General features: G+C 46.9%; 2 protein-coding genes across 2 annotated transcripts; one reads left to right on the top strand and one right to left on the bottom strand.

Annotated features, from left to right (window-relative positions):
• The first annotated feature begins 268 nt into the window (after positions 1–268).
• On the top strand, positions 269–3481 carry INVS (inversin). Its single transcript, XM_082264235.1, has one exon. The coding sequence runs from the start codon at positions 379–381 to the stop codon at positions 3436–3438; it is 3060 nt and encodes a 1019-aa protein (XP_082120361.1). The 5' UTR covers positions 269–378; the 3' UTR covers positions 3439–3481.
• Positions 3482–12125: 8644 nt separating this feature from the next.
• Positions 12126–22726, bottom strand: UBL4A (ubiquitin like 4A). Its single transcript, XM_082263454.1, has 4 exons — positions 22568–22726; positions 16577–16682; positions 13553–13728; positions 12126–12325 (listed from the first exon to the last, which is right to left on the bottom strand). Exons 1-4 carry the CDS (start codon positions 22613–22615, stop codon positions 12215–12217), a joined length of 441 nt encoding a protein of 146 aa, XP_082119580.1. The 5' UTR covers positions 22616–22726; the 3' UTR covers positions 12126–12214.
• Between the last annotated feature and the right edge of the window lie 297 nt (positions 22727–23023).

The raw sequence follows: 23023 nt of genomic DNA, 5'->3' as shown, positions 1-23023 counted from the left end.
AGCGCCAAATACCATAGAGAAGAGCGCAGCGGCGCGGGATAGAGCGTCCTATAACATAGAGACGAAATGAGCGGGCCACAGTGTCTCAGACCATAGAGAAGAGCCGAGCGGCGCGGGATAGAGCGCCAGGTACCATAGAAAAGAGCTAAGCATACGCAATAGACACATCCTATATCATAGAGAAGTGCTGGATAGAGCGCCCATTACTATAGAGAAGAACTGGGAGGTGCGGGGTAGAACTGCCCATACCATAGAGAAGAGCTGATTAGAATGGTCGTTACTATGGAGATAAGAAGTGGACTTAGAGAATGAGTTGGGCTCCTGGTGGCCTTGTGATAGAAGCTGACCGCTGTCCTGGGGAATTCAGCTTGTAGGAAGATGAACGGTCCTCCCCAGGGCTCCTCCTTGGCCTCTCCTATCCATGCAGCAGCTGTGACAGGGGACAAGGCCACTCTGCTGCGCCTGAGTGGCTCCAACTCGGATCTGATAGACCAGGAGGACCAGCTGGGGAGAACCCCCCTGATGTACAGCGTTCTGGGTGACCGCAGAGCATGTGCAGAGGCGTTGCTGCGCTGCGGGGCCCAGGTGAATCGCTCCGATAGAAGCGGGCGCACCGCTCTCCACCTGGCCGCCCAGACGGGCAATCACCGCCTTTTGAAGCTCCTCCTGTCCCGAAGAGCTGACTGCACCCACCGCGACCTGCGTGACATCACCGCGCTGCACCTGTCCACCCGCCACAAGGACACCCATTGCCTGGCCCTGCTCCTAAAGCACACCCCGCCGGGCCAGGTGGACGCTCAGGATCAGAGGAAGCAAACCGCACTTCACTGGAGCGCCTATTACAACCGTCCCCGGCACGTCAGGCTGCTGGTGAGGCACGGCTCCAACATCGGCATCCCCGACTTGGAAGGGAAAATCCCCCTGCACTGGGCAGCTGGACATAAAGACCCCGAAGCCGCACTCACAGTGCGCTGTTTGCTGGAAGCCGCGCCAACGGAGTCTTTACTGAACTGGCAGGATTACGAAGGGCGCACGCCCCTGCACCTGGCCGTAGGCGATGGGAACCAAGAAGTGGTACGGCTTCTGACGTCCTATCGGGGGTGTAACGTGACGCCCTATGACAATCTGTTCCGTACCCCTCTGCACTGGGCAGCGTTATTGGGTCACACGCCCATCGCAAATCTCCTTCTGGAAAGAAATCGCTCCCCCCACATCCCTTCAGACAGTCAGGGAGCCACCCCTCTCCATTATGCTGCTCAGGGAAACTGCCCCGACACCGTCCGGGTTCTGCTGGCCCACCCCTCTGTAAAAGATGAGGCTGACTTAGAGGGAAGGACTGCGTTTATGTGGGCAGCAGGGAAAGGCAGCGATGAAACCTTAAAAGTCATGCTGGAGCTCGACTCTGAGTTGGAGATGAACAGAACGGACAAATATGGCGGTACGGCGCTTCATGCGGCGTCCCTTTCCGGCCACATCAGCACCATACGAATATTGCTGCAAAATGGTGCCCAAGTGGATGCCGCAGATGTAATAAAGCACACCCCACTCTTCAGGGCTTGTGAAATGGGGCACCGAGAGGTCATCTATACATTAATTAAAGGAGGGGCGAAGGTTCATCTTGTGGACAAAGATGGCCGTTCCCCCCTTCACTGGGCAGCATTAGGAGGCAATGCCAACGTATGTCAAATACTTATAGAAAATAACATCAACCCCAATGCCCAGGACTATGAAGGCAGGACTCCCTTGCAGTGTGCAGCCTATGGAGGCTACATCGGATGCATGGAGGTATTAATGGAGAACAAAGCTGATCCAAATATCCAGGATAAAAATGGCCGCACAGCTTTGCATTGGTCATGCAACAACGGGTACCTGGATGCAGTAAAGCTGCTACTACACTATAACGCCTTTCCTAACCAAATGGAAAGCACCGAAGAGCGGTATACACCCCTGGACTATGCGCTGCTTGGTGGGCATCAGGAGGTCATACAGTTTATGCTGGAACATGGTGCCCTCTCTATTGCTGCAATCCAAGATATCGCCGCCTCTAAAATCCAGGCTGTGTACAAGGGACACAAAGTACGAAGGGCTTTTAGAGAAAGGAAGAACTTGTTGATGAAGCATGAGCAGCTGAGGAAAGATGCAGCTGCCAAAAAGCGGGAGGGCGTAAGCAAAAGGAAAATCAAAGTCAACCAATCTAGCGAAGGTGGGCAGGATGAGGACAAAGAGGCCAAGGCTTCTGAGAGATTCATGGAGCAGAGGGAGCAGCATGGTCACCATACTGAGAGATTCATGGAGCAGAGGGAGCAGCATAGTCACCGTACTGAGAGATTCATGGAGCAGAGGGAGCAGCATGGTCACCATACTGAGAGATTCATGGAGCAGAGGGAGCAGCATAGTCACCGTGAAATACAACAGGAGGAAAAAAGAATAGAAAGTGCAGGTAGGACCAAGATGAAGGAGCACCAACGCCAAACCAGGGCTGGCCAGGCATCTCCAAGACCGGGAGAAGTCTGTGATCCAAGCAGGATAAATAATGCCATGTCCTGTCCAACAGAACTGTCCGTAAAGGAGTATGATGGAGAAGGTCAAAATAACAAATCGAAGAGAAGCTCCAGACATGGAAAGGAACACTGTAACACTCCAGTTCACGAAGAAAGGTGCCAAAGCCAGAAGGACCACCATAGAACATCTCCCAAGGAGATTAAAGAAGGATCCCAGTTGTCTTTAAAATCTGAAAGTAACACTAGACAATATGTAAAGGAAAAGGACACTCCAGAAAAGGTCACCAGCAAAGAGCCGATTGTGGAAAAGCCACTGAAAGGATCGAAAACACATAAAAATAAGAAAACTGATACAGATCTGGTTACCCAGATAATGGCTTCCTGCAGTATTACAGAAAGTCACTCGCCCAGGAGAAACAAAGAACCTGAAGGTATAGTAATCCAGGTGACAAGTAATGGAGACAATTCTTCAAAGCACAAAGAAATCTCTGGTAGACGGCGTTCAGAAAGGAAAAGTAGCTCAGCCAAATCTGGACAGCAGAATGCCTCTGGAAGACAGACTACATGTGAGGAAGACAGACCAAGAAAGACGAGACAAAGAACATCAAGTTCACGCTCCAGACATGGCAAACAAGCAGATATTGAGAGAAGGGGCGCAAACTGCTCCCCAACAAGACATATTAATGCCAGCAGAATGTCAGCACATCCAAGGGACAGTTTAGGAGTAGGTCTCAGTCTTGCTCAGTGGCAGCAGCTGGACATTGAGCTGATTCCCTTAGAGGCGAGACTACAGTTAGTAGAGAGAGAGAAAGCCAGGAAACAACTTTTCCAACGCAAGAACCAAGCGGCAGTCCTTATTCAGAGGGCCTGGAGAAAGCACAGAAGCAAAAAGAGGGGGAGCATTGCGAGGACTGTTCACTCAGCACGTGTTCTCTGACTCTCAGCAATACTAGCAGACACCTATTTAACCTATTTAACTTTTCACAGTGTTTACAAAAAGATAAGGGGTTGGTACGCCCAAACTTAGGCCCCTTTCACACGCGCGATCCGATCCGCCTGTCAGTTTTTCAGGGGGACCCGATCGGAATGCTCCATGCATCCCTATGGGGCAGCGGGTGTCAGCGGAGACATCTCCGCTCACACCCGCTGCTATCCGTGAAATCCGGACGGATGGAAACCCCATTTTCCATCCGTCTGGAGGATCGGATCGGATGAGAACAGACAGGCGGTCCGTTCTCATCCAAGCTCCCCATAGAGGACAGCGGGGATCTGGCAGCTCCGTCTCTGCACAAAGAGTGGAGACGGAGCTGTCATCCGCCTGCTCAGTGGGGATCGGCAGATCGATCCCCCGCTGAGCAGAATGGACTCCGTTGGGCGGTGCGCCTGTGTGAAAGGAGCCTTATTATGTTTATGTTAAATGCCAGGAGGCGTAATTGCCCCTCAACACCTTCTTTTCCTATAGCACTTTGAGATATCAATTTTATAATTCATATAATATAACTGAAAGATGAAGGGGTTGATTTACTAAAGGCAAATAGACTGCACACTAAAAGTGCAGTTGCACTCATTTTCCCCAGGGCTTTGTGAATACGTTGAAGTTTCATTTTGTAAAGAATACGAAATCGGATGCGGGGGGGGGGGGGGGGGGTACTGCAAATGATTGGAAGAGGAAAAAACTAAGCTCTGGGGAAAGTAAGTGCGACTTCACTTGCACAGAACGCAGTGTATCTGTCTTTCATGAATCAACCCCGAAGTGTCACCCTCCTCCAGCAAGAGAAATGAAACTTCATGAAATATTTATTTTGGGTGTACGAAGTCTTTAAATCAGACCTTGTGTCACACTTGAAATCTATGCAGCTGTTTATTTTTTCTAGACCAGGGTTCCTCAAACTACAGCCCTCCAGCTGCTGCAGGACTACACATCCCATGAGGCATTGTAAAACTCTGATATTCACAGGCATGACTTGACATGATGGGAATTGTAGTTCCTGAACAGCTGGAGGGCCATAGTTTGAAGACCCCTGGTCTAGATTGAGACCTTCAGGAACTGTTATTTTAAACTGTCTTAAAAGGGCAACTCCGCTCTCAGCTTCAAATATAGGATCAAGGATAATGTGTAGAGTTCATACATTTAAATTAGTAATCAACCGATATTTTGGTCATCGCATATTGACTGATATTTTCGTACATTTAAAAACATTTCTTTTTTTTTTTTTGACAGGTACTGTTATGGAGGGATCTGGGGGTCTAAAAGGACCCAAAACCCCCTCCTCTGCACTTATAAGCATTCAAAACACCAAGTTTGGCTGTTTTGAATGCTGTCATTTCTTTGAATCTGGAGCCAGTGCCCCGAGTGAAGTCACTCATGACATCCCTTCCAGGTTTTTACATGAAGACCTGATCAGAGCTGAATGCGGCTTTGATCGGGTCTTCGGCGGCCGTGCAGGCTGGTTGCCCGGATCTCCCAGTGGGACGGTAAACCTGCGGGGGGGCATCCCCTCCCACTCCTTGTAATGACAGCCGAGCGGCTTCTCAGCCGCATCGGTTGTCATTACAAGACAGCCGAACATGGGTTATGGATGCCGGTAGCGGGGTGATGCCTCTAGCTGCAGACATCACTCCAGTACAAGCACTTTCCCGAAATATCAGTAACCTCCGGGGCCGATTCCAGTATATTGGGGAAAGTGCATATAAGCCCCCGAAATATCGGCTTTGCCGATAATTATTCAAGCCCTAATTTAAATACTTCAGCTAAGTCTTTATCACGTTTCAGTGTATTCACATCCAAGGACTGCATCGGGTTCTATATCTTCCCCTTGCAAAATCCAGGGGGGAACTATCGCAACATCTGCAGAGGGTGTAGTAGGTGAACATAGGTCCTGGAAGGACCTGCAAGCAGCACAACAGAAACTCAGTAAGGGGAGGATGAGTGTCATTTCTATCCTAAGATTATATCTCTTGTGTACCTGAAACTGGAGATTTCCTTTAATGTGGAAATCCATCTATATCCTTCGTTTTGGATTGAGCAGGAGAAACATTAAACCCTCTGGCAGGTTTTTATTCTGTTTCCCAGCTGCAGAGTTTTCCCCTCACTTCCTATATGGTCTCTCCACACAAGTCTTCAGGAATGCAAAAGCAGCTGAAGGAGGTCAACTGTACCTGCACTGAATTCTAAATGATTTCAAAAGTCTCAAACTGACATGAACAGCACTCTGCCCCTGCCCATTGAAGTCTGTGAACAATGGTCATTACAAATTCTTCAACGACTTTTTTTGGCAAAGTTGTTGGGCAGATTAGAAAACGCAAATCGCAGTAAAAATGCATTACCTGCTTTCCTGTAGCTTCTCCTTTGAAGTCTATTGATCCAAAAAAAGCACCGTTTTGCGTTTAAAAAAAGTCCCTGACCCTTTCCAAAAATGCGAAGGCAAAAAAATGCATTGATGTGAACGTGTTCCATAGGAACCCATGTTAAAAATAATGCCCTGCGTTTCTGCAAAAAAAGCATGAAAAAACACATTGATGTGACTGGAGCCTTAAGGCCCGTACACACGATACGAAAATCAAAAGTAAATTTTCATCCGACGAACGATCTGCCGATTTTCGGATTGTTAGTATGGTGCTTTCGACAGCCGATTACGAATTTTCAGATGACAAAATTTGCATGTGCAGGCCATAAAAATTTTTATCGTACGTCAACACAATGTCCAATTTTCATTTAGTACAGTTTTCATCCGAAAAAAATCGTAAGAGCAAGACTGGGCATGCACAGAAAGGAATGAACACATACAAAGCAATCCAACACATGACATCACTTCTGGGGTTGAATTCTGTCGTATGGGAATTTTCGTATGAAAGTAACCTCTTCACTTTCCACATGAGACTAGCATGCAACAAAAATCTGAGGAAAGATCGTTCAATAATCTGTTTCGTGTGTACGAGGCTATAAAGCAGTGTGAACACCAAACTTTTGACAAAGCATTTACATAGCTTTTAGCAAGCTTTGTTTGAAGCTGGGTTCACACTGATGCGAATTTGATGTGGGTTTCCCCGCATCAAATTCGCATGTCTTGAGACTGTGACCGGCTCTCAATGAAGCCGGTTCACACAGCTCCGGGATGGCTGCGGAGCTGTTTGCAGGAGGGTCCTGTGCGTCTTCTGGTCTGTTTCAGGTCCGAATTTAGCCAAAAATTCAGACCCTAAAACGGTCAACAGGGACCCCCTGTTCGCACACAGTGTGAACCCACCCTTAAAGTACCATTCAGCTCCAGTTTGTAAATGTTGAACACAGATCCTAATAGGAGTGCTGATTGCCACTTTAAGCAAGCTGCTAGCAGGCTTCCAAGAAGTGCTGAAGCCTACCAGCAGCTTGTTTAAAGTGGGAATCAACACTCCCATTAGATCTAGGTTCAACATTTACAAATTGGAGCTGAATGGTAGAGTAAAAGCTTCAAAGTTTGCTTAAAGCTCTTCAAATGCACACTACTCTTATCCAAGCTGAAGCCCATGTGAAACAGGCCTTCTGGGCAGGGACTATGAGCTTTGGGCTTGTGATGGCATCAGTTTGAGATACTTCTGAGATCATTTAGAATTCACTAACAGTTACAGTTGATCTGCTTCAAGTGGGTTTTACTTTCTCATAGACACAGGCCTCTATGATTGTACTATTCGTAAAGCCAAGAGAAAGGAAACATGCTTGTGTGCAGTGGTGCTGCCCTCACGACAAAAGGGTTAAATGCTTGGGTCTAATGTCCTGCAAAAAGCATATTTATGTACCTGATCCTCCACTGCTAGACCAGTCCCGAAAGCCTCTTCTCCCCTATGCTTCAGCAGTTGCAGGTCCTCAACTTGAGGTCATCAAGTCCATTGCAGAGCCTATGGCCCTGCACTGGATGTGAGGATACAAGGAGATAGTCTACCGCCAGAGCATAGGGTAGGAGAGGAGTGAAGGATGGGGTAAGTAAATGCAACAATCAGCTAATCTGGGGACTACCCCACTGCTCAGGACCATTTTTCCATTCTCCAGCGACAGGCATTAAAGTAGACTTCTCATGGCAGTACACTGAATAAACTGGCAGCAAGATTCAAAAAGCAGAGCCCTCAATGTGCCCGAACTTCTTCCAAGGTCAAATAAAAAAAAAAAAAAATCATGGGAAAAATAGGAGAGATTTACTAAAACTGGTGCACACAGAATCTGGTGCAGCTGTGCATGGTAGCCTGTTTCTTCAATTAGGCTGCGTCTCCACTAGTGCGTCGCTAAAGTCGCACGGTTTGGAGTGCAATTTTAATCTAACTTTACACTCGCTGACTCAGTCGCATTAAAGTAGTGCAGGCACCGTTTTCAAAGTCACTGCAAATAAGTCGCATAGATTGGAACTGGTGCCATTGAAATCAGTGGGATGTGATTTGTCATGCAACTGTGTCCAAAGTCACACGACAAGTCGCACTAGTGGAAACGGAGCCTTAAAGCGGAGTCCCCCCCCCCCTCCAAAAATTAAAAGTCAGCAGCTACACATACTGTAGCTGCTGACTTTTACCTGTCCTGGAGTCCAGTAATGTCGGCACCGCAGCCAATGTTTTCATTGGCTGTCGGGTGCTGCCGCCGCCACTGCCGGTAAGAGAAAACCCGGCAGTGAAGCCTCGCAGCCTCACAGGCGGGTCCCTACTGTGCAAAGCGTGCTGCGCATTCGGATTGGCTCGGCGGCAGGGGGCCAAACTTCTGAGGGACGGCGCCGTCTCCCGGAAGTGGGGAAGAGTACCTGTCAAAAACAGGTACCCATTCCCCCCTCCCCCCCTGAAGGTGCCAAATGTGGCGGGGGGGGGGGGGGGAAGGTAGCAAGTGAGTGGAAGTTCCACTTTTGGGTGGAACTCTGATTTTAAGCTTTGACAAACGTAGAAGCTCATTGGTGCACCAGATTCTGTGTGCAACAGTTTAAGTAATTCTCCCCCACTAGCTTTAATGGCGAGCCATGGCATTTTTTTTTTTTATTTTATAGAACATTGCATGTATTAAAAATGCAACAGCGTAAATGGGTCCCAAGGCTGGATTCATGTCTTTGCATTTTTGCTTAATGCATTTTCCATTAAAATAAAGGAAAATGTATCTTAAGTGTGAAGACATGCAGGGACATTCAATACATAGCACTGGACTAGCAAAAAAAAAAAAAGTCAGGTTTTGAAACGCTTCGCTACTCTACCCAAAAGTGAAACAAAGTTTTGGTTATAGATACAGTTTTGTTATCTTATGGTTTGTTTCTGAGAAGGGCTTTGTACAGTTCTCATCAGGCTTTCCATAGAATGTAACAAACTCAGAAATGCAAATGCCAGAACAACCCTCCCCATAAGCAGAAAGTCCAAATCCAGATAAAAATGTTTTATTCTAATTTAGATGGACCAATGAAGCATTAGACCCTTTCACACAGGCGATCAGATCCGCCTGTCAGTTTTTTAGGCGGATCTGATCGGATCCTCCATGCAGCTCTATGGGGCAGCGGATGTCAGCAGAGACACCTCCGCTGCCATCCATATCCGATCCTGTGCGTGAAATCCGGACGGATGGAAACCCTAATTTTCTATCCGTTCAGGGATCGGATGAGAGCGGACAGGTGGTCCACTCTCATCGGATCCCCCATAGAGAGCAGCGGGAGCTGTGACACCTCCCTCTCCGCACTGCAAGCGGAGAGGGAGCTGTCATCCGCCGGCTCAACAGGGATCGGCGGATCGATCCCCGCTGAGCAGCATGGATCCGCCTACGGAGGCGGACCGTGTGAAAGAGCCCTTAGGCTAGACTTGACTTTTTTTTTTTTTTCTTCGGCAGATGCATTTTACAATGTAATAAATGGAAATGCATACATCAGCGTGCCTTAAAATGTGCATCAGCAGCACCTCATATGCCATAATAAAGTACAATATGACGTGCAATGTAGCGTGCACTACAACTTGTACTTTGTGTGTATATATATATATATATATATATATATATATATATATATATATATAGCATGTCAATGGAAAAAAAACATCAGGCAAAAATGCTCAAGTGTGCAAATAAGCTTTTATCAGGTTTATATCACTGTGTCCCTATTGGAGAGATTTCCCCCCACTTCCTGTCCTTGTGACACCCCTCCCGCACACTTCAAGATTCAAATTTTAGCTGTAGATGGACTTTAATGCTTTTGTGAAGATGCTCTTGAACACCCATTTTTATACTAAAAGCCTTATAATTTAATTTTAGAAGTAAATTGTATGCAAATGTTTATATTGTTTACATGTATATAGTATATTTATTGAAACAAAGTTATATACCAAAAGTATTTTGTAAATGTGCCTTCAGACATGTATGCCAAATAGAATAAATATGGTTGATTTACATAATGTGTCACCATGAGTACGGAAACATTTTGCGTCATTAGATTAAAAAAAAAAAAAAAAAAAAGGAAAAAAAAAAGAAAAAAAAAAAAAAAGGGGAGTATGCAGCAATGGCAATTTATCAAAAGTCATGTTTCAGCAGCATTAGGTGAGCGCATTAATGAAAACCAATATCCATCTGGTTCCTGCACCTTGCTGTTCTGTGCAATATCCCAATTATAGACTGCCATCATTATATATAGATTATTGTACTTGGATAACTTGGTGTTTAAAGAGCATCTAAATCCACACATTTTGACTGCAGTGGTGCCCAGCTACAACCTTCATTCTTCTGCAGTAAATCAAGGCACCTTCCCTTGTTAAAAACCCCCTTCCTATCTGCGTCTTCCTATGCCAATAACCCCCTTGCTGTCTGCGTCTTCCTATGCCAATAACCCCCTTGCTGTCTGCGTCTTCCCATGCTGGGTACCCCCTTGCCATATAAATCTTCCCACGTTGGCAACACTTTACGGTCTGCATCTTCACACAATGGTAAGCCCCTTGCCATTTGCTCCTTTCCTTGCTGGTAACCCCCTGGCTATGTACACCTTCCTGTGCCAGTTAACCCCCTTTCTGCCTGTACCTTCCTGTGCACTTCTTTCTGTGCCTGTAACCCCCCCCCCCCCCTCTTGTCTGCACCTTCCTGGGCTAGTAACCCCCTTACCTTCATTCTTGCCCTTGCTGTACAGGAAAAAAAAAAATCCCTTCCAAATAATCAACAGAAATAAGTTAAAACCAGACAAGCTGTGTTCAGAGTTGAAAGTAAATGCAAACAAACTGTACCCCAAACTGATTCCTAGTTATTAGGCATGTAAGCAGGCGCACAGCCACCTGCAGGTACTAAGTAAATCCAACAAGTCATGAATGCCAGCAATTTAAGGTCACATCTAGAGAATTTACTGTTCCATATCAAACTTAAAGCGGCGTTCCACCCAAAAGTGGAACTTTCGCTTATCTGCTTCCTCCCCCCCTCTGGTGCCACATTTGGCACCTTTCAGGGGGGAATGTGTACCTGTTTTTGATAAGTACCCTTCCCCACTTCCGGGAGACAGCGCCGTCTCTCGGAAGTTTGGCCCCCTCCTTCCCCCGCCACCGAGTAAATCTAAATGCGCAGTTTTGCGCATGCGCAGTAGTTACCCGCCCATGAAGCCGCAAGGCTTCACTGCCAGTTTCCCTTACCGGCAATGGCGGCGGCAGCACCCAACAACCGATGGAAACATCGGCTGCGGTGCCGACATCGCTGGACTCCAGGGCAGGCAAGTGTCCTAATATTAAAAGTCAACAGCTACAGTATGTGTAGCCGCTAATTTTTGGAGGGGGAGGGAGTGTGGGTGGAACACCGCTTTAATAACTTGTACCTATTACGGAAGCCTATAATAAGACTTACCTATAGGTACTGTAAATATCTCCTTGCACCGTTTAGGAGATATGTACTTTTATTGCAGTGATGACGTCATCGGCTCATGCACTCTAAAGGAACGGACACCTGTGCCGTTCCTTTAGAGCCCTGTGCCATGAACAGCAGCTCCCGCGCATGTGCAGGAGTGATGTCATTGTGCCTCAGCCAATCAGATGGCCGGAGGACGCCAACCAGGTAGCAGGATGGCCACGCATATCAGCCGTGTCACTGCTGAACTGAACAAAACTGCAGGGGCTTAGTTCTAAGGTAAATCTTTCATTATGAGGTAGTACGAGATGCATACTAGCTCATTATGCCTTTGTCTTACAGGGTTTTTATTTTTTTTTTGAGTTTACGACCTCTTTAAACGCTTTGTAGATTTGGGTGTCACCTTGATAAAGGGGACCTCTGTGTCTCCGAAATGTTAGACGTTTGATGTGGAACTTTTGTAAATCCTCTGGCTGTGACCTTCCGAGTTCTGGCTTTCATTACTTGTTAGCAGGTAAAACCATTCCATACAATTAGAAAAAAAAAAGCACCAGGCAGGGGTTTCAATGTAATACCCCAGCACTAAGATTCTGTGCCAAGTGCACGGATCCATGGTAGCCAATCAGATTTCACCCTTCAACAGTTAAAGTAACAAAAGATTGCTGATTGGTTACTAGAGATTTTGACATCAGTATTTACTTTAATAAGTAAACCCTCATGTCTTTGCTCAGGTGCCAAATATTGGATAAAAAAGGATCATCAGTATACAGAAAATCATTGGCTAGAAAGGCAGAACATAGCAGCGTCTGGAAATAAACTCAGTGACTGAACACTTGCTCATTTTTGTGTTTTATTGCAATAGTGATGCAATTTGAGTACTGTACAGGACTGGGAAACAAGTACATAGTGAAGGGAAGGAGTGTCAGTCCAGGAATCCGAGGTCTATGGTTTCTGGTAGCTGTGGGTGAAGAATTCGTGTCGCCAGGCGCTCAATGTCATCCAGGCTGAGTAGCGACAGGCTGCGTTCATAGTCCTGAGGAAGAGAAAATAAAAAAGGGAAACGTTTTTACGTAAGAAAGCAACAAACACATTACATGTGCAGAAACTGTAGCAGTTAGAGGGTTGAGACAAACCATTTACCACTCTCAGGAGGGGCTTACATTAGTCAGCTTTAATTGTTTTCTTAATGGCAGACATGTGACCGCTATTTTCTTTTAAGGAGTGTGATTTGCACGGGCAGTGGCCAGAAATGATCAGTGCTCTGCATTTTCCACCAATGTCACACATCAGGAGGCTGCTGCTGTCAATCCCCTAGGAGGAGGGGTCAATCCCCTAGGAGGAGGGGTCAATCCCCTAGGAGGAGGGGCAGTACCGGGCATCACTATATCAATGTGATCGGCGTCTTTTTCCCCGGATGACAATGCTAATGCACAAGAACAAGAGGCTTCGTCATTACCCAACAAAGTAATTCAGAGGTGGGGCAGCCGTGGCGAGGGTGGCAATGCTCTCAATATTTAAATTAGCCCAATAGAGTGTTGCCACTTTTGAATACGAGGAAACCCTTGGTAGTAAAACTGGCAGGATCAACAGTTATGTATGGAAGGATTACTAGGTATAAGAAAGAAAAATGGGGGGAAAAAGCCCGTAGGGTTCAATATTGAGCTGGCCCACCCATTGCAGCTATAACAGCTTCAACTTTGCTGGGAAGGCTGTCCACAAGGTTTAGGAGTGTGTCTATGGGAACATTTGACTATTCTCCCAGAAGCACATTTGTGAGGTCAGGCACTGATGTTGGAGAGAAGGCCTGGCTCACAGTCTCTGCTCTAATTCATCCCAAAGGTGTTCTATCGGGTTGAGGTCAGGACTGCACCCCAAACTCACTCATCCATGTCTTTATGGACCTTGTGTGTGCACTGGTCCAAATCATTTGGTGGAGGGGGGGATTATGGTGTGGTTTTTTTTCTTCAGGGGTTGGGCTTGGCCCCTTAGTTTCAGTGAAGGGAACAATTGGGCCGGCCCTGTGGAAGGTTGGTGGTCTGGCCCAGGCCTAAAGCTGTGTAAGGGGCCCCAAAACTTCTGATGGCTGCCTTGCATGTAGCTGAGGCTACACACAGCCACTGCATCTGTTAGTAAAGTAAACAGTTCATTTCGACCAACTTACTAAAGTTAAATGAAACACGGAGATTAGCTTTAAATGTGAAGTGCTGTCTGTTGAACTACGCTTTTGTCTTTACATACCCTTTGTTTGTTACAGCCTTACCTTCTGTACATACTCCAGAATTCTCTCTGCATCGGAGGGGCCAAAATGCCTCCCTAAGATGACAGCTAGTGATTTCCATACTGCGTTTCCTCCCGCCTCGGGGGACGCTCGCTCTTTTACCATCAGGTTGAGCCTGGAGTCGGGTCCAATGGAGTAAAAGGATAGGCTATGTTCATCTGAATGGCAATCAGAAAATATTTTATTAGAACAATGCAGTGAAATTAGAGAAGAACAGTAAGAAAAAAGTTACTCCTGGATCATGAAACTAAAACAAGTAAACTAATACTCAGCTAAATTCCCTTTTTAAAGGGGAGAGTTAGGGGTTACATTTTAACTCGAATTAAATGTAATTATATTTCAATTTTTATACCTGCTTTTCTACCATCTATACAATCTTTGCTTTACAAATAAACATTAAAAGCACATTTCCAGCTTCAGCTAAAACTTTAAGTGTTTGTAAACCCTACATATTCCCAGAGAGGTGACTACCATCAGGGGATACAGGGAGATGAAACAAATCCTCCTACATAAGTTGTATCTGTTTATCTGCAGCTCTCTTATCTCTACAGCCTCCTAAAACACACAAATTAAAGGCTTTTTCTCAGCTCCAGCAGGCAGGGGACAAGGATCTGACATCACACACTGCAGGATAGGAGAGCTCAGTGTAATCTGAGATCTGAGTGGAGGGAATAGACACCCCCCTCTATTCTCACTCCCAGGGAATCATGTACAGCTGAGGCTGTCAATCAACTAGGGAAGGGGGAGGGGTGGGGGTGTTAGGACCATTCCTCAGAATTGCTTGGTGTTGAGTTGGAATGTCAGAAATGATTCATGCAGGCAGCAGAGGAAGTGGAGGTCAGAATGGAACCAAACTAGGTGCTTTGGGTTGAGGCTAGTACATACTATATAGAGCAGGGATGGCGAAAATTGGCCCCCCAGATGTTTTGGAACTACATTTCCCATGATGCTCATCTACACTGCCGAGAGCATCATGGGAAATGTAGTTCCAAAACATCTGCTTTATAGGTATATGCTTTGTTCATTTTTCATTGCAGAGGTTTACAACCACTTCAAAAATTAAATAGTCCAAATGTTGTTGAAATCTGCTGTGGCTTTACTTGACAGGATAGAGTGCACTCCTGTCTTTGCTTTGTTTCCCTACCTACTCTCCTTTCTTCCCCTTTTCTTTATTCTCCGGTCATTTGGGCAGGTGTAGTATTATATGCTACATTATAAGCCTATTTCTATACCCTGGGGATGTGCTGCATTCTGCAGAGAACTTTGCTAGCATCGTGATGTAAGAAATGTTTTCTGCAGGATAAAGGACTGTCCCCCTCAGAGAATTGGAGATAAGGAGAACCGGCACATCAAGAGTACTAAACTAAAGTTGGGGGGGGGGGGGGGGATAATGGATCAGGAGCATTAAAAAATTTCCAGAGCATGGTTTTGTCTGACAAACTGGGACAAAGGGCATGAAATAAAAGTAAGAGTCACTTCTCCAACTCATTCCCTTGTGTGCAAAATTCATCTTAGGCTACTGAGCTCTGTAAACACTTTTTTTTTTTACAGCAGACGGTTAGAAGAAAAAATAAACTATTAAAAGGAGCCTGCCATAATATGGATGGACAGAAGACTTGTTATAAACATCAAATACAAATATTTACTGAACATGGTTTATACTTACCTTGCCTTCGCATGCCAGCCATTTGGTTTGCCTTCTGCAGTGAAGCGATACACCTTGTGCTTCAGTGTATAAAAGGAACATGCATCCTACCACCATGAAGTGCTGGGTGCCCAAGCAGCAAATTGCAATGCCCAACTGATGTTATGTAAATGGCTCAGAGTCTTTAAAGCGTTTGTTACCCCAGCATTTCATATTCCTGATATGTGCCTGCTGTACCATGTGCTTGTATGAGGAAGTGTCCTGTTCTCTTCCTATTGCTTTCTTTGTGTGAAATCTCTGGTGTTCCTGCCAGTCCCTCTGCTTTCCTATTAAAAACTGACCACACTAAGCAGGAGAACACAGTGTTGCCAGTTCTCTAGCTATACTGGGAACTCAGGCTGCTCTCCTCCAACTTGCACAGTTTAAGAGATATTTACATTGCATGCAGCCGATGACATCATTGGCGCATGCGCACTGAAGAAACAGCCGCCCGTGCCGTTTCTTCACAGCCCTGTGCCGTGACCTGCAGCTCCTGCGCGCATGCGTGGGAGTGACGTCACGCAGCTCAAGCCAGTAATACAGTCAGAGTCCGCAGACACGGAAGAAAGATGGGCAAATATGCAGCCGCCAGTGGGGACAACGCGGGCTTTGTCATTATGTGATGCATACTAGCACATTATGCATTTACTTTGTAGATATTTACATTGCATGCAGCCGATGACGTCATCGGTGCATGCGATCTGAAGAAACGGCCACCTGTGCCGTTTCTTCAGAGCCCTGTGAGTGACGTCATGCAGCCCTGGCCAGTAATACAGCCGGAGTCCGCAGACCCGGAAGGAAGACGGGCAAAGATGGATGCGGCCGCCAGCAGGGACATCGCGGGCTTCGTTTTCAGGGAAGGGTCACAATAATGTGCTAGTATGCGATGCATACTAGCACATTATGCATTTACTTTGCAGGGAAGAAAAAAAAATCACGGTTTTACTTCCTCTTTTAAAAAAAAAAGATAAAAAACCTTTACACCTCCTTTAATTGGCCAGCATGATTTGATGCAATCCCTATGCATGGGGATTCATCCTGGCATTTAGCAGATGCGCTTATTGCACACACAGCTTCACATGTGCAACTCCGAAGTGGATAGTGAACAGGAAGGTAAGAAGTCTTTGCTGTAGAAGAGACCTGCTATGTCTTTTCTGCAGTAAAAAAACCTTCCTGCTCAATTATTATTATTTTTTTTTTTTAAAAAGTTCCACTTTTTGCCTTTTAAATCAGATGGCGGACGTATTCCAGGAAGTTACAGGATGATATCTGATTAGTCCCCAACAAGTTCACTTAATGCATATTTACAAGCTACACTATACCTGAGAGGGCTTTGCCTCTAAACAGCAGCCTCTGTTGGGACACGGGTACCTGTAACTTGTCTTCTACCAGTCTTTTCACTGTGAGGATGGAGTCATTTTCAGAGACCTGGAAAAACAACAAAGAGAGCACTGGATGTGATTATGGCACAATTCCGCTATACTCTATGCAGACAGAGCACGCTACCAGTCCGTTCAGTTCTTGGCAATAATGGGTTGGACCAGAGGCATAACTAGAACCTTCAGGGCCCCGGTGCAAGAAACCATGAAGGGCCCCCCGGACCCCTGGCTGGGGCCCTTCCCTTCAAGCCTGGGGCTCTTCCTACTGATCCTGGGGAGCTTTACTCTCGTTGCGGGGCCCTTTATTACAGTCCCGTGGCGGAACCCTTTCACAAGTTCTGCAGTGGACCCCCTTCCTGCCATATTGGGGCCTCCCCACGGTGGTGGAATGCCAGGGCCCGGTTGTAAGTGTGACCTTTGCAATCCTGGAAGTTCACCCACTGGCAGCCCTCAAAATTTGCACTCGCCTACATGCATTTGGCGAGTGGAAATAAGCTGAGGGCGAGTGTGGAGTCGCATTGTGGGGAGGCGGGTGCCCCAGGCAGGGGGTTGGATGGGGCAACTGGTGGCGAGTAACTCTTAAGGCCTGGCTAGTAGCTCAGGACTTGAACTTTTGTGCCCTGCACACTGGTGTCCGTTTTTATTTTTTGGTACTTTAATTGTATTTTTTATATCATTTTATATTATTTTTTTTACAATGTCACTGACTATGACTCTGTCCATTCAGAAAAGGAAGGAGCTGGTAAATTACATATTTACCGCCCCTCTTCCTGGTTCCTTCCTATTGTGACACAGCCCCTGCAGCAGCCATCAGTAGAGGGGAGGGAGCACAGTGGGGGGGACCAGGGGAGCACACAGAGGCCCAGAGACAGCAGAACACAATTGAACTGGATAGGAGGAGTGGCGGGGGCAGCATACAGAGAAACCAATCTCCTCCATTTTCCTCCTGCAGCTACAGGAGGACAGTGATTTCTCTACATGCTGCCCCCACCGCCCCTCCTATTCAGGTGTACAGGGGAGCCACACAGGCCCCCAGGAGCATGGGGCCCGGTTGCAATTGCAACCCCTGTAGTTACACCCCTGGGTTGGACAACTACATGGCAAATTAGGTTCAATGTTGAAAAATATTAAGTAATGTATTTGGGTGCCAAAAATACGAAAGCAAGTTACTCTTGGGGGAGATCCTCTGGGGGAATCTAGGTTGGAAAAAGACCTGGGGGTCCTAGTAGAGGACAAGCTCAGCAACAGCATGCAATGCCAAGCGGCTGCAAGCAAAGCTCAACAGAATATTAGCATGCAATAAAAAAGAGGATTCACTCCAGAAATAAAGAGATTATTCTCCCTCTCTACAAGACTCTGGTCCGGCCACATCTGGAGTATTCTGTCCAGTTCTGGGCACCAGACTTTAGGAAGGATGGGCTGGAAATGGAGAGAGTTCAGAGAAGGGCAACAAAGCTTATAAAGGGACTAGACGCAGTGATGGCGAACCTTGGCACCTCAGATGTTTTGGAACTACATTTCCCATGATGCTCAACTACACTGCAGAGTACAGGAGCATCATGGGAAATGTAGTTCCAAAACATCTGGGGTGCCAAGGTTCGCCATCACTGGTGTAGAGGGTTCTTTACTGTCAGAGCAGTAAGGATGTGGAATTCTCTTCCACAAGCAGTGGTTCTAAAAGAAGGGAGCGTTGATAGTTGCAAAAAGCTATTAGATGGCCACCTTAACAACCACAACATACAGGGGTATTCAATGTACTAATGACATAAAAACACACACACACACCACAGGTTACACTGGATAGACTTGGTGTCTTTTTTCAACCTCACCAACTATGTAACTATGTATTGCCCAGATCTGGCACACTTACAGAACTGCTTAATTTCTGAGCCCTTTGACTGCTGATACTTACCATGCCTGTGCTCTCTTGGTTAGCCCACACGAGGCCAATGACACATCAAGTAATTCCAGATATGGGGAGCACACGAGTGGCCAGACTCCATCATTGTCACAGAAGTATGGGGAGGACCGTGATCCCTGTGTAAGCTCCAAATAGGAACTAGGGATGCACCGATCCGACTTTTTTGGACCCGATACCGATATCTGGCGTTGTAAAATCTCCGATACCGGAACCGATCCGGAGATACACACAAAGCAAGCAGCTGCAGTACAGAGAATAACCGCTGCTTCATGTGTGTGGCTCCTCCATTCACAGGCGGAGTGCATCTGATATCACTCCGCCTGTGACCCGGACCTATAGAGGAAGTAGCGGCTCCCATCCCATACAACTACTGCACCTAGTAAGGGATGGCTGAGCCGTTATCAAGCAAAAACCGGATCGGCCAGTGGATCGGTCAATGTTACCGATCCCCCGATCCATCTAAAATGGCCATATTGGCGCCGATATCCGATCCGAATATCGGATCGGTGCATCCCTACTAGGAACTTAAGGCCCTGTTCATACTGGAGGGAATTTCAGCTCATAAAAACGCTCATCTCTAAAGTCTCAAAATGCCCAACAAGCAAAATCCTATTAATTTCAATGGCCCCTGTTCACATGTGAGCATTTTGTCGCCTAGCGCAAAACACCTGAAGCTCATAAAAAATATATGAACTTCTTTTTTGGCAGATTACAGGCGTTTTTTTGTTAGATGTCAGTGCCTGCCTCCAAACGCCTGCAGAAAACGCCTGTAAAAAGCCAAAAAGAAAAAAAAAAAAGGCTAGTCTTCAAAATGCATTAGCTTATTGGATCTTCACCTTCTTCTACCACATGATATGATGCAATGTGGATTTAATGAAGCCGTACCATGTGATGCTCTTGTTACATTTGTCATCTTAGGAATATAATACTTACTGTTTTTACATTAATAAAGCAATGGTTTTAGGATAATGCCCTAAGTCTGTCTACCCTCTCTCTCTGTGTTCATGTTCAGATCCTGGTCTGAACTTACCTGAGTGATCCCGCCAGAAAGCGGTCATCTATACTGGGCCAGTCATAAGCAGCTGGGGCATTCGCCAACCCATAGCCGCACATATACAAGGGGCTGCAGGGAAAGGAATTCCCCGATCACAGGTATTTGCCTCAATCTTTCTGGCAGGATCTGACCAAGATCAACACACCCTATTACATCCCTTGTATAAAAGCAGCTGAGGGGCGGGGCAAGTCTCCACCACCTGTGATTGGCTGTCCACTTTGACAGCTTCCTTGCGGGATCATTCAGGTAGATCTGAACATGCCTCCTGAGTTCAGTAACAAATCCAAACATCCCTGAGCAATCCCACCAGAAGCTGTCAAAAAGAGGCCAGCCAATCATAGATGGCAAAGGTTGGCCCCGCCCCTCAGATGCACATATACATGAAATGAGCATACATGCGTCTGGGTGGGGCTTGCTTCCGCTGCCTGTGATTGGCTGTCCGCATTAATCTCCTTCTGGTGGGATCTCTCAAATAGGTTCAGACTTATCACTGAGCTCAGGCATGTTCAGAGGTCCAGAGTCTGAATCTACCTGAGCGATCCCCGCAGGAATGTGTCAAAGCAGACAGCCAATCAGAGGTGATGGAGGAGGCCCCCCAGCTTAACGTATACAAGGAGCATACTTGGAGACGTTGGGATCCAGGTCCAAACTTACTTGACTGATCCTGCCAGAAAACAGTTATTGTAAAGAGCCAATTATAAGCGACAGAGGCATGGACCAAACCGCAGCCACATGTATGTGTGCCTTTTCTATGTGTGTGGCTGAGGGGCGGGGCAAGCCTCCACCACATATGATCGACCGTCCGCTTTCACAGCTTCCTGGAGGGATCACTTTGAGGGTTCAGACACTTCTCTGAAGACATCTGTGCTCATCCCTGGTCCCCGAGCAGGATTAAGCAGGGTGCGGTGCAAACCTGGGCACAACCCATGAAAGGCTGTCACATAATCACATCCCAACTGGCCCAATCAGCACACAGGGTATTCCCTGTCCTGAAACTGCATGTAGACAAAGGAGATGCTTGTGACACCGTGGACTCAATATGTGCCGACACCGTGGACTTAATGTGTGCCGACACCGTGGACTTAATGTGTGCCGACACCGTGGACTTAATGTGTGCCGACACCGTGGACTCAAAGCAGTTGTATACTCATAAAAATAAATAAATTAAAAAAAAAAAAAAAAACCCTGCAGGACAAAGGCATAATGAGCTAGTATACATCGCATACTAGCTCATTATGAAATACTTACCTTAGAAGGAACCCCCCACATGGTCGTCTGGACAACGCTGAGGGAGCTGACATGCTCCCTCGGCGTCTCTTTCTGCATTGGCGGCTCCGGTGCTGTGAGTGGCCAGAGCCGCGATGACGTCACTCCTGCGCATGCGCGCGGGAGTTTCACTTTCCGCCGGACCTTCAGAGCGCATGCGCCGCAGACGTCAGCGGCTGCATGCAGGGTGAACGGGTAAGCAGGTTTAGGAGATATTAATTGTACCTACAGGTAAGCCTTATTATAGGCTCACCTGTAGGTAAAAGTCAAATAGCGGAGTATACTACCGCTTTAAGAGATTGTAAAGGCATACTTTTTTTATCTTCATGCATTCTAAAAAACCTGTGTTCAGCAGCCCCCCCCATACTCACCCGAGCCCATCTTCATCCAGCGATGTTGCAGGAGTTTCTCAGCTGCTGTCAGTCAGCCAATCAGAAGAGATAGGGGGCGGGGCTGGGTCACAGCTCCAGGTCTGAATGGACACAGGGAGCTGTGATTCGGCTCAGGTGCCCCATAACAAGCTTCTTGCTGTGGGGGCAATCAACAGGAGGGAGGGGCCAAGAGAGTCAAAGAGAGACCTGAGAAGAGGAGGCTCTGTGCAAAACCAACTACAACAGAGCAGGTAAGTAGAACATGTTTGTTATTTAAAAAAAATGTAAAGGCTAGTTTTCTTTTTTAATTACTTTAATACGCGTGACATCAAGGACCTAATATGTGTGACACCATGGACTAGGAATTAACGATTGTCGGTGAGGCCGCTATTCACTTTTTTTGAAGTATCGGCCACAAACTTGCCCAAATGACCGCTATTGATCCAAGTGGTTATATTTATTTGACCCCCAAACCCCTCCTCTGCACTTAAAAGAATTCAAAACGCCAAGTTTGGCTGTTTTGAATGCTGTCATTTTTTTTAATCTGGCGCCAGTACCTGGAAGTGATGTCATGAGATCACTTCTATTTTTTTACATGGAGACATGATCAGAGCCGAATACGGCTTTGATGGGGTCTTCGGCAGCCGTGCAGGCCGGGTGCCCGAGTCTCCTGGTGGGACAGGAGACCCGGACGAGCCGTGGAAGGCGGATCAGTTGTCATTACAAGACAGCCGACCAACGGCTATGGACGCCGGTACCGGGGTGTACTCTCTAGCTGCAGACATCACTCCGGTACAGCACTTTCCCGAAATATCGGTAACCTGAGGAGCTGATTCCGATATATCGGGGAAAGTGCATATCGGCCCTCTATATGTCGGCTTTGCCGATAATCGATCGATCGATCAGTATTCTGTAGGTCTCTTTTTTTTCTTTTCTATGAATTAATAAACGTAACATTTTTAATAAAAAGATTTTTCTAAGAGTCAGGGAGGCGCAGCGTATAGATGAGACAATCGAAGGATTATTGGAGCGAATGGCGGCGCCCCCATCCCAGTATAAGGCTGGGTGGGGGGATGGAGAGCGGTACACGACACACCCGGAACACTGACCAGGCCCAATACATGAACAGGGACTAGAATGTTCCACACCTCATCACCAGGCCTCAGCACATCCCTACAATGGCTCTCTATGGGAGGGCAGGGACAGGTGCTCTTTGTACAGTGCTGCTCATGTCTATTAAACACCCTTATTAAGCATAGCAGAGACGTGGGGAGTCTCACTTCCAACGCTGCATTACATCCCACACAGGACCCCCCTCTCACCTGAATATTCGTCTCTTTGCCTTTTAACGCTTTCACTGTGAGCTGCATCTCCGGGTCCAGCCGGGATCACCATAGAGTCTGCCGAGCGGGCTAGAGCGGCTCTCCACCCAGCTCACTGCTGAAGTCCTCCAAGATGACAGATCGGTCACGTGGAGCTACGGACGCTCCTGGAGATGGATGTGGGCGGAGCCGAACGTAACGGAAGCTCCAGACGCTGGGCTGTAACTCCATCCTGCGTATCAAGCTGGCCCCGCCTCCCTGCTGTATGGAACAGTTGCCGATCCCGACCGCCAGAGGGAGCTGCTGGATTTTAAGTGCCCGTGAGCTCACAGACAGCTTTTTAACTTTTTAAACTTTGTAACTTTTCTCTCTTCCAGGAAGAGGGTCCAGGATACATTGTCTGCATGCATTAACCACGTCTGGACCAGGAGCTTGTTGTTTACAAGTTAAAGTCAG

This window comes from Pelophylax lessonae (genome assembly GCF_965119305.1).
Source record: "Pelophylax lessonae genome assembly, chromosome: 7".
Taxonomy (NCBI): Eukaryota; Metazoa; Chordata; class Amphibia; order Anura; family Ranidae; genus Pelophylax; species Pelophylax lessonae.
This window is presented reverse-complemented; position numbering and strand designations above follow the sequence as displayed.

Excerpts from the sequence above, each read along its gene's own strand:
- INVS (XM_082264235.1), top strand. The coding sequence starts at position 379 with ATGAACGGTCCTCCCCAGGGCTCCTCCTTGGCCTCTCCTATCCATGCA.
- UBL4A (XM_082263454.1), bottom strand. The coding sequence starts at position 22,615 with ATGCAGCTCACAGTGAAAGCGTTAAAAGGCAAAGAGACGAATATTCAG. Across the intron at positions 13,729-16,576 it reads TAGAGGCAAAGCCCTCTCAG|ATGAACATAGCCTATCCTTT; the intron begins GTATAGTGTAGC and ends ATTGCCATTCAG. Across the intron at positions 12,326-13,552 it reads TTCTGGAGTATGTACAGAAG|GACTATGAACGCAGCCTGTC; the intron begins GTAAGGCTGTAA and ends TCTCTTCCTCAG.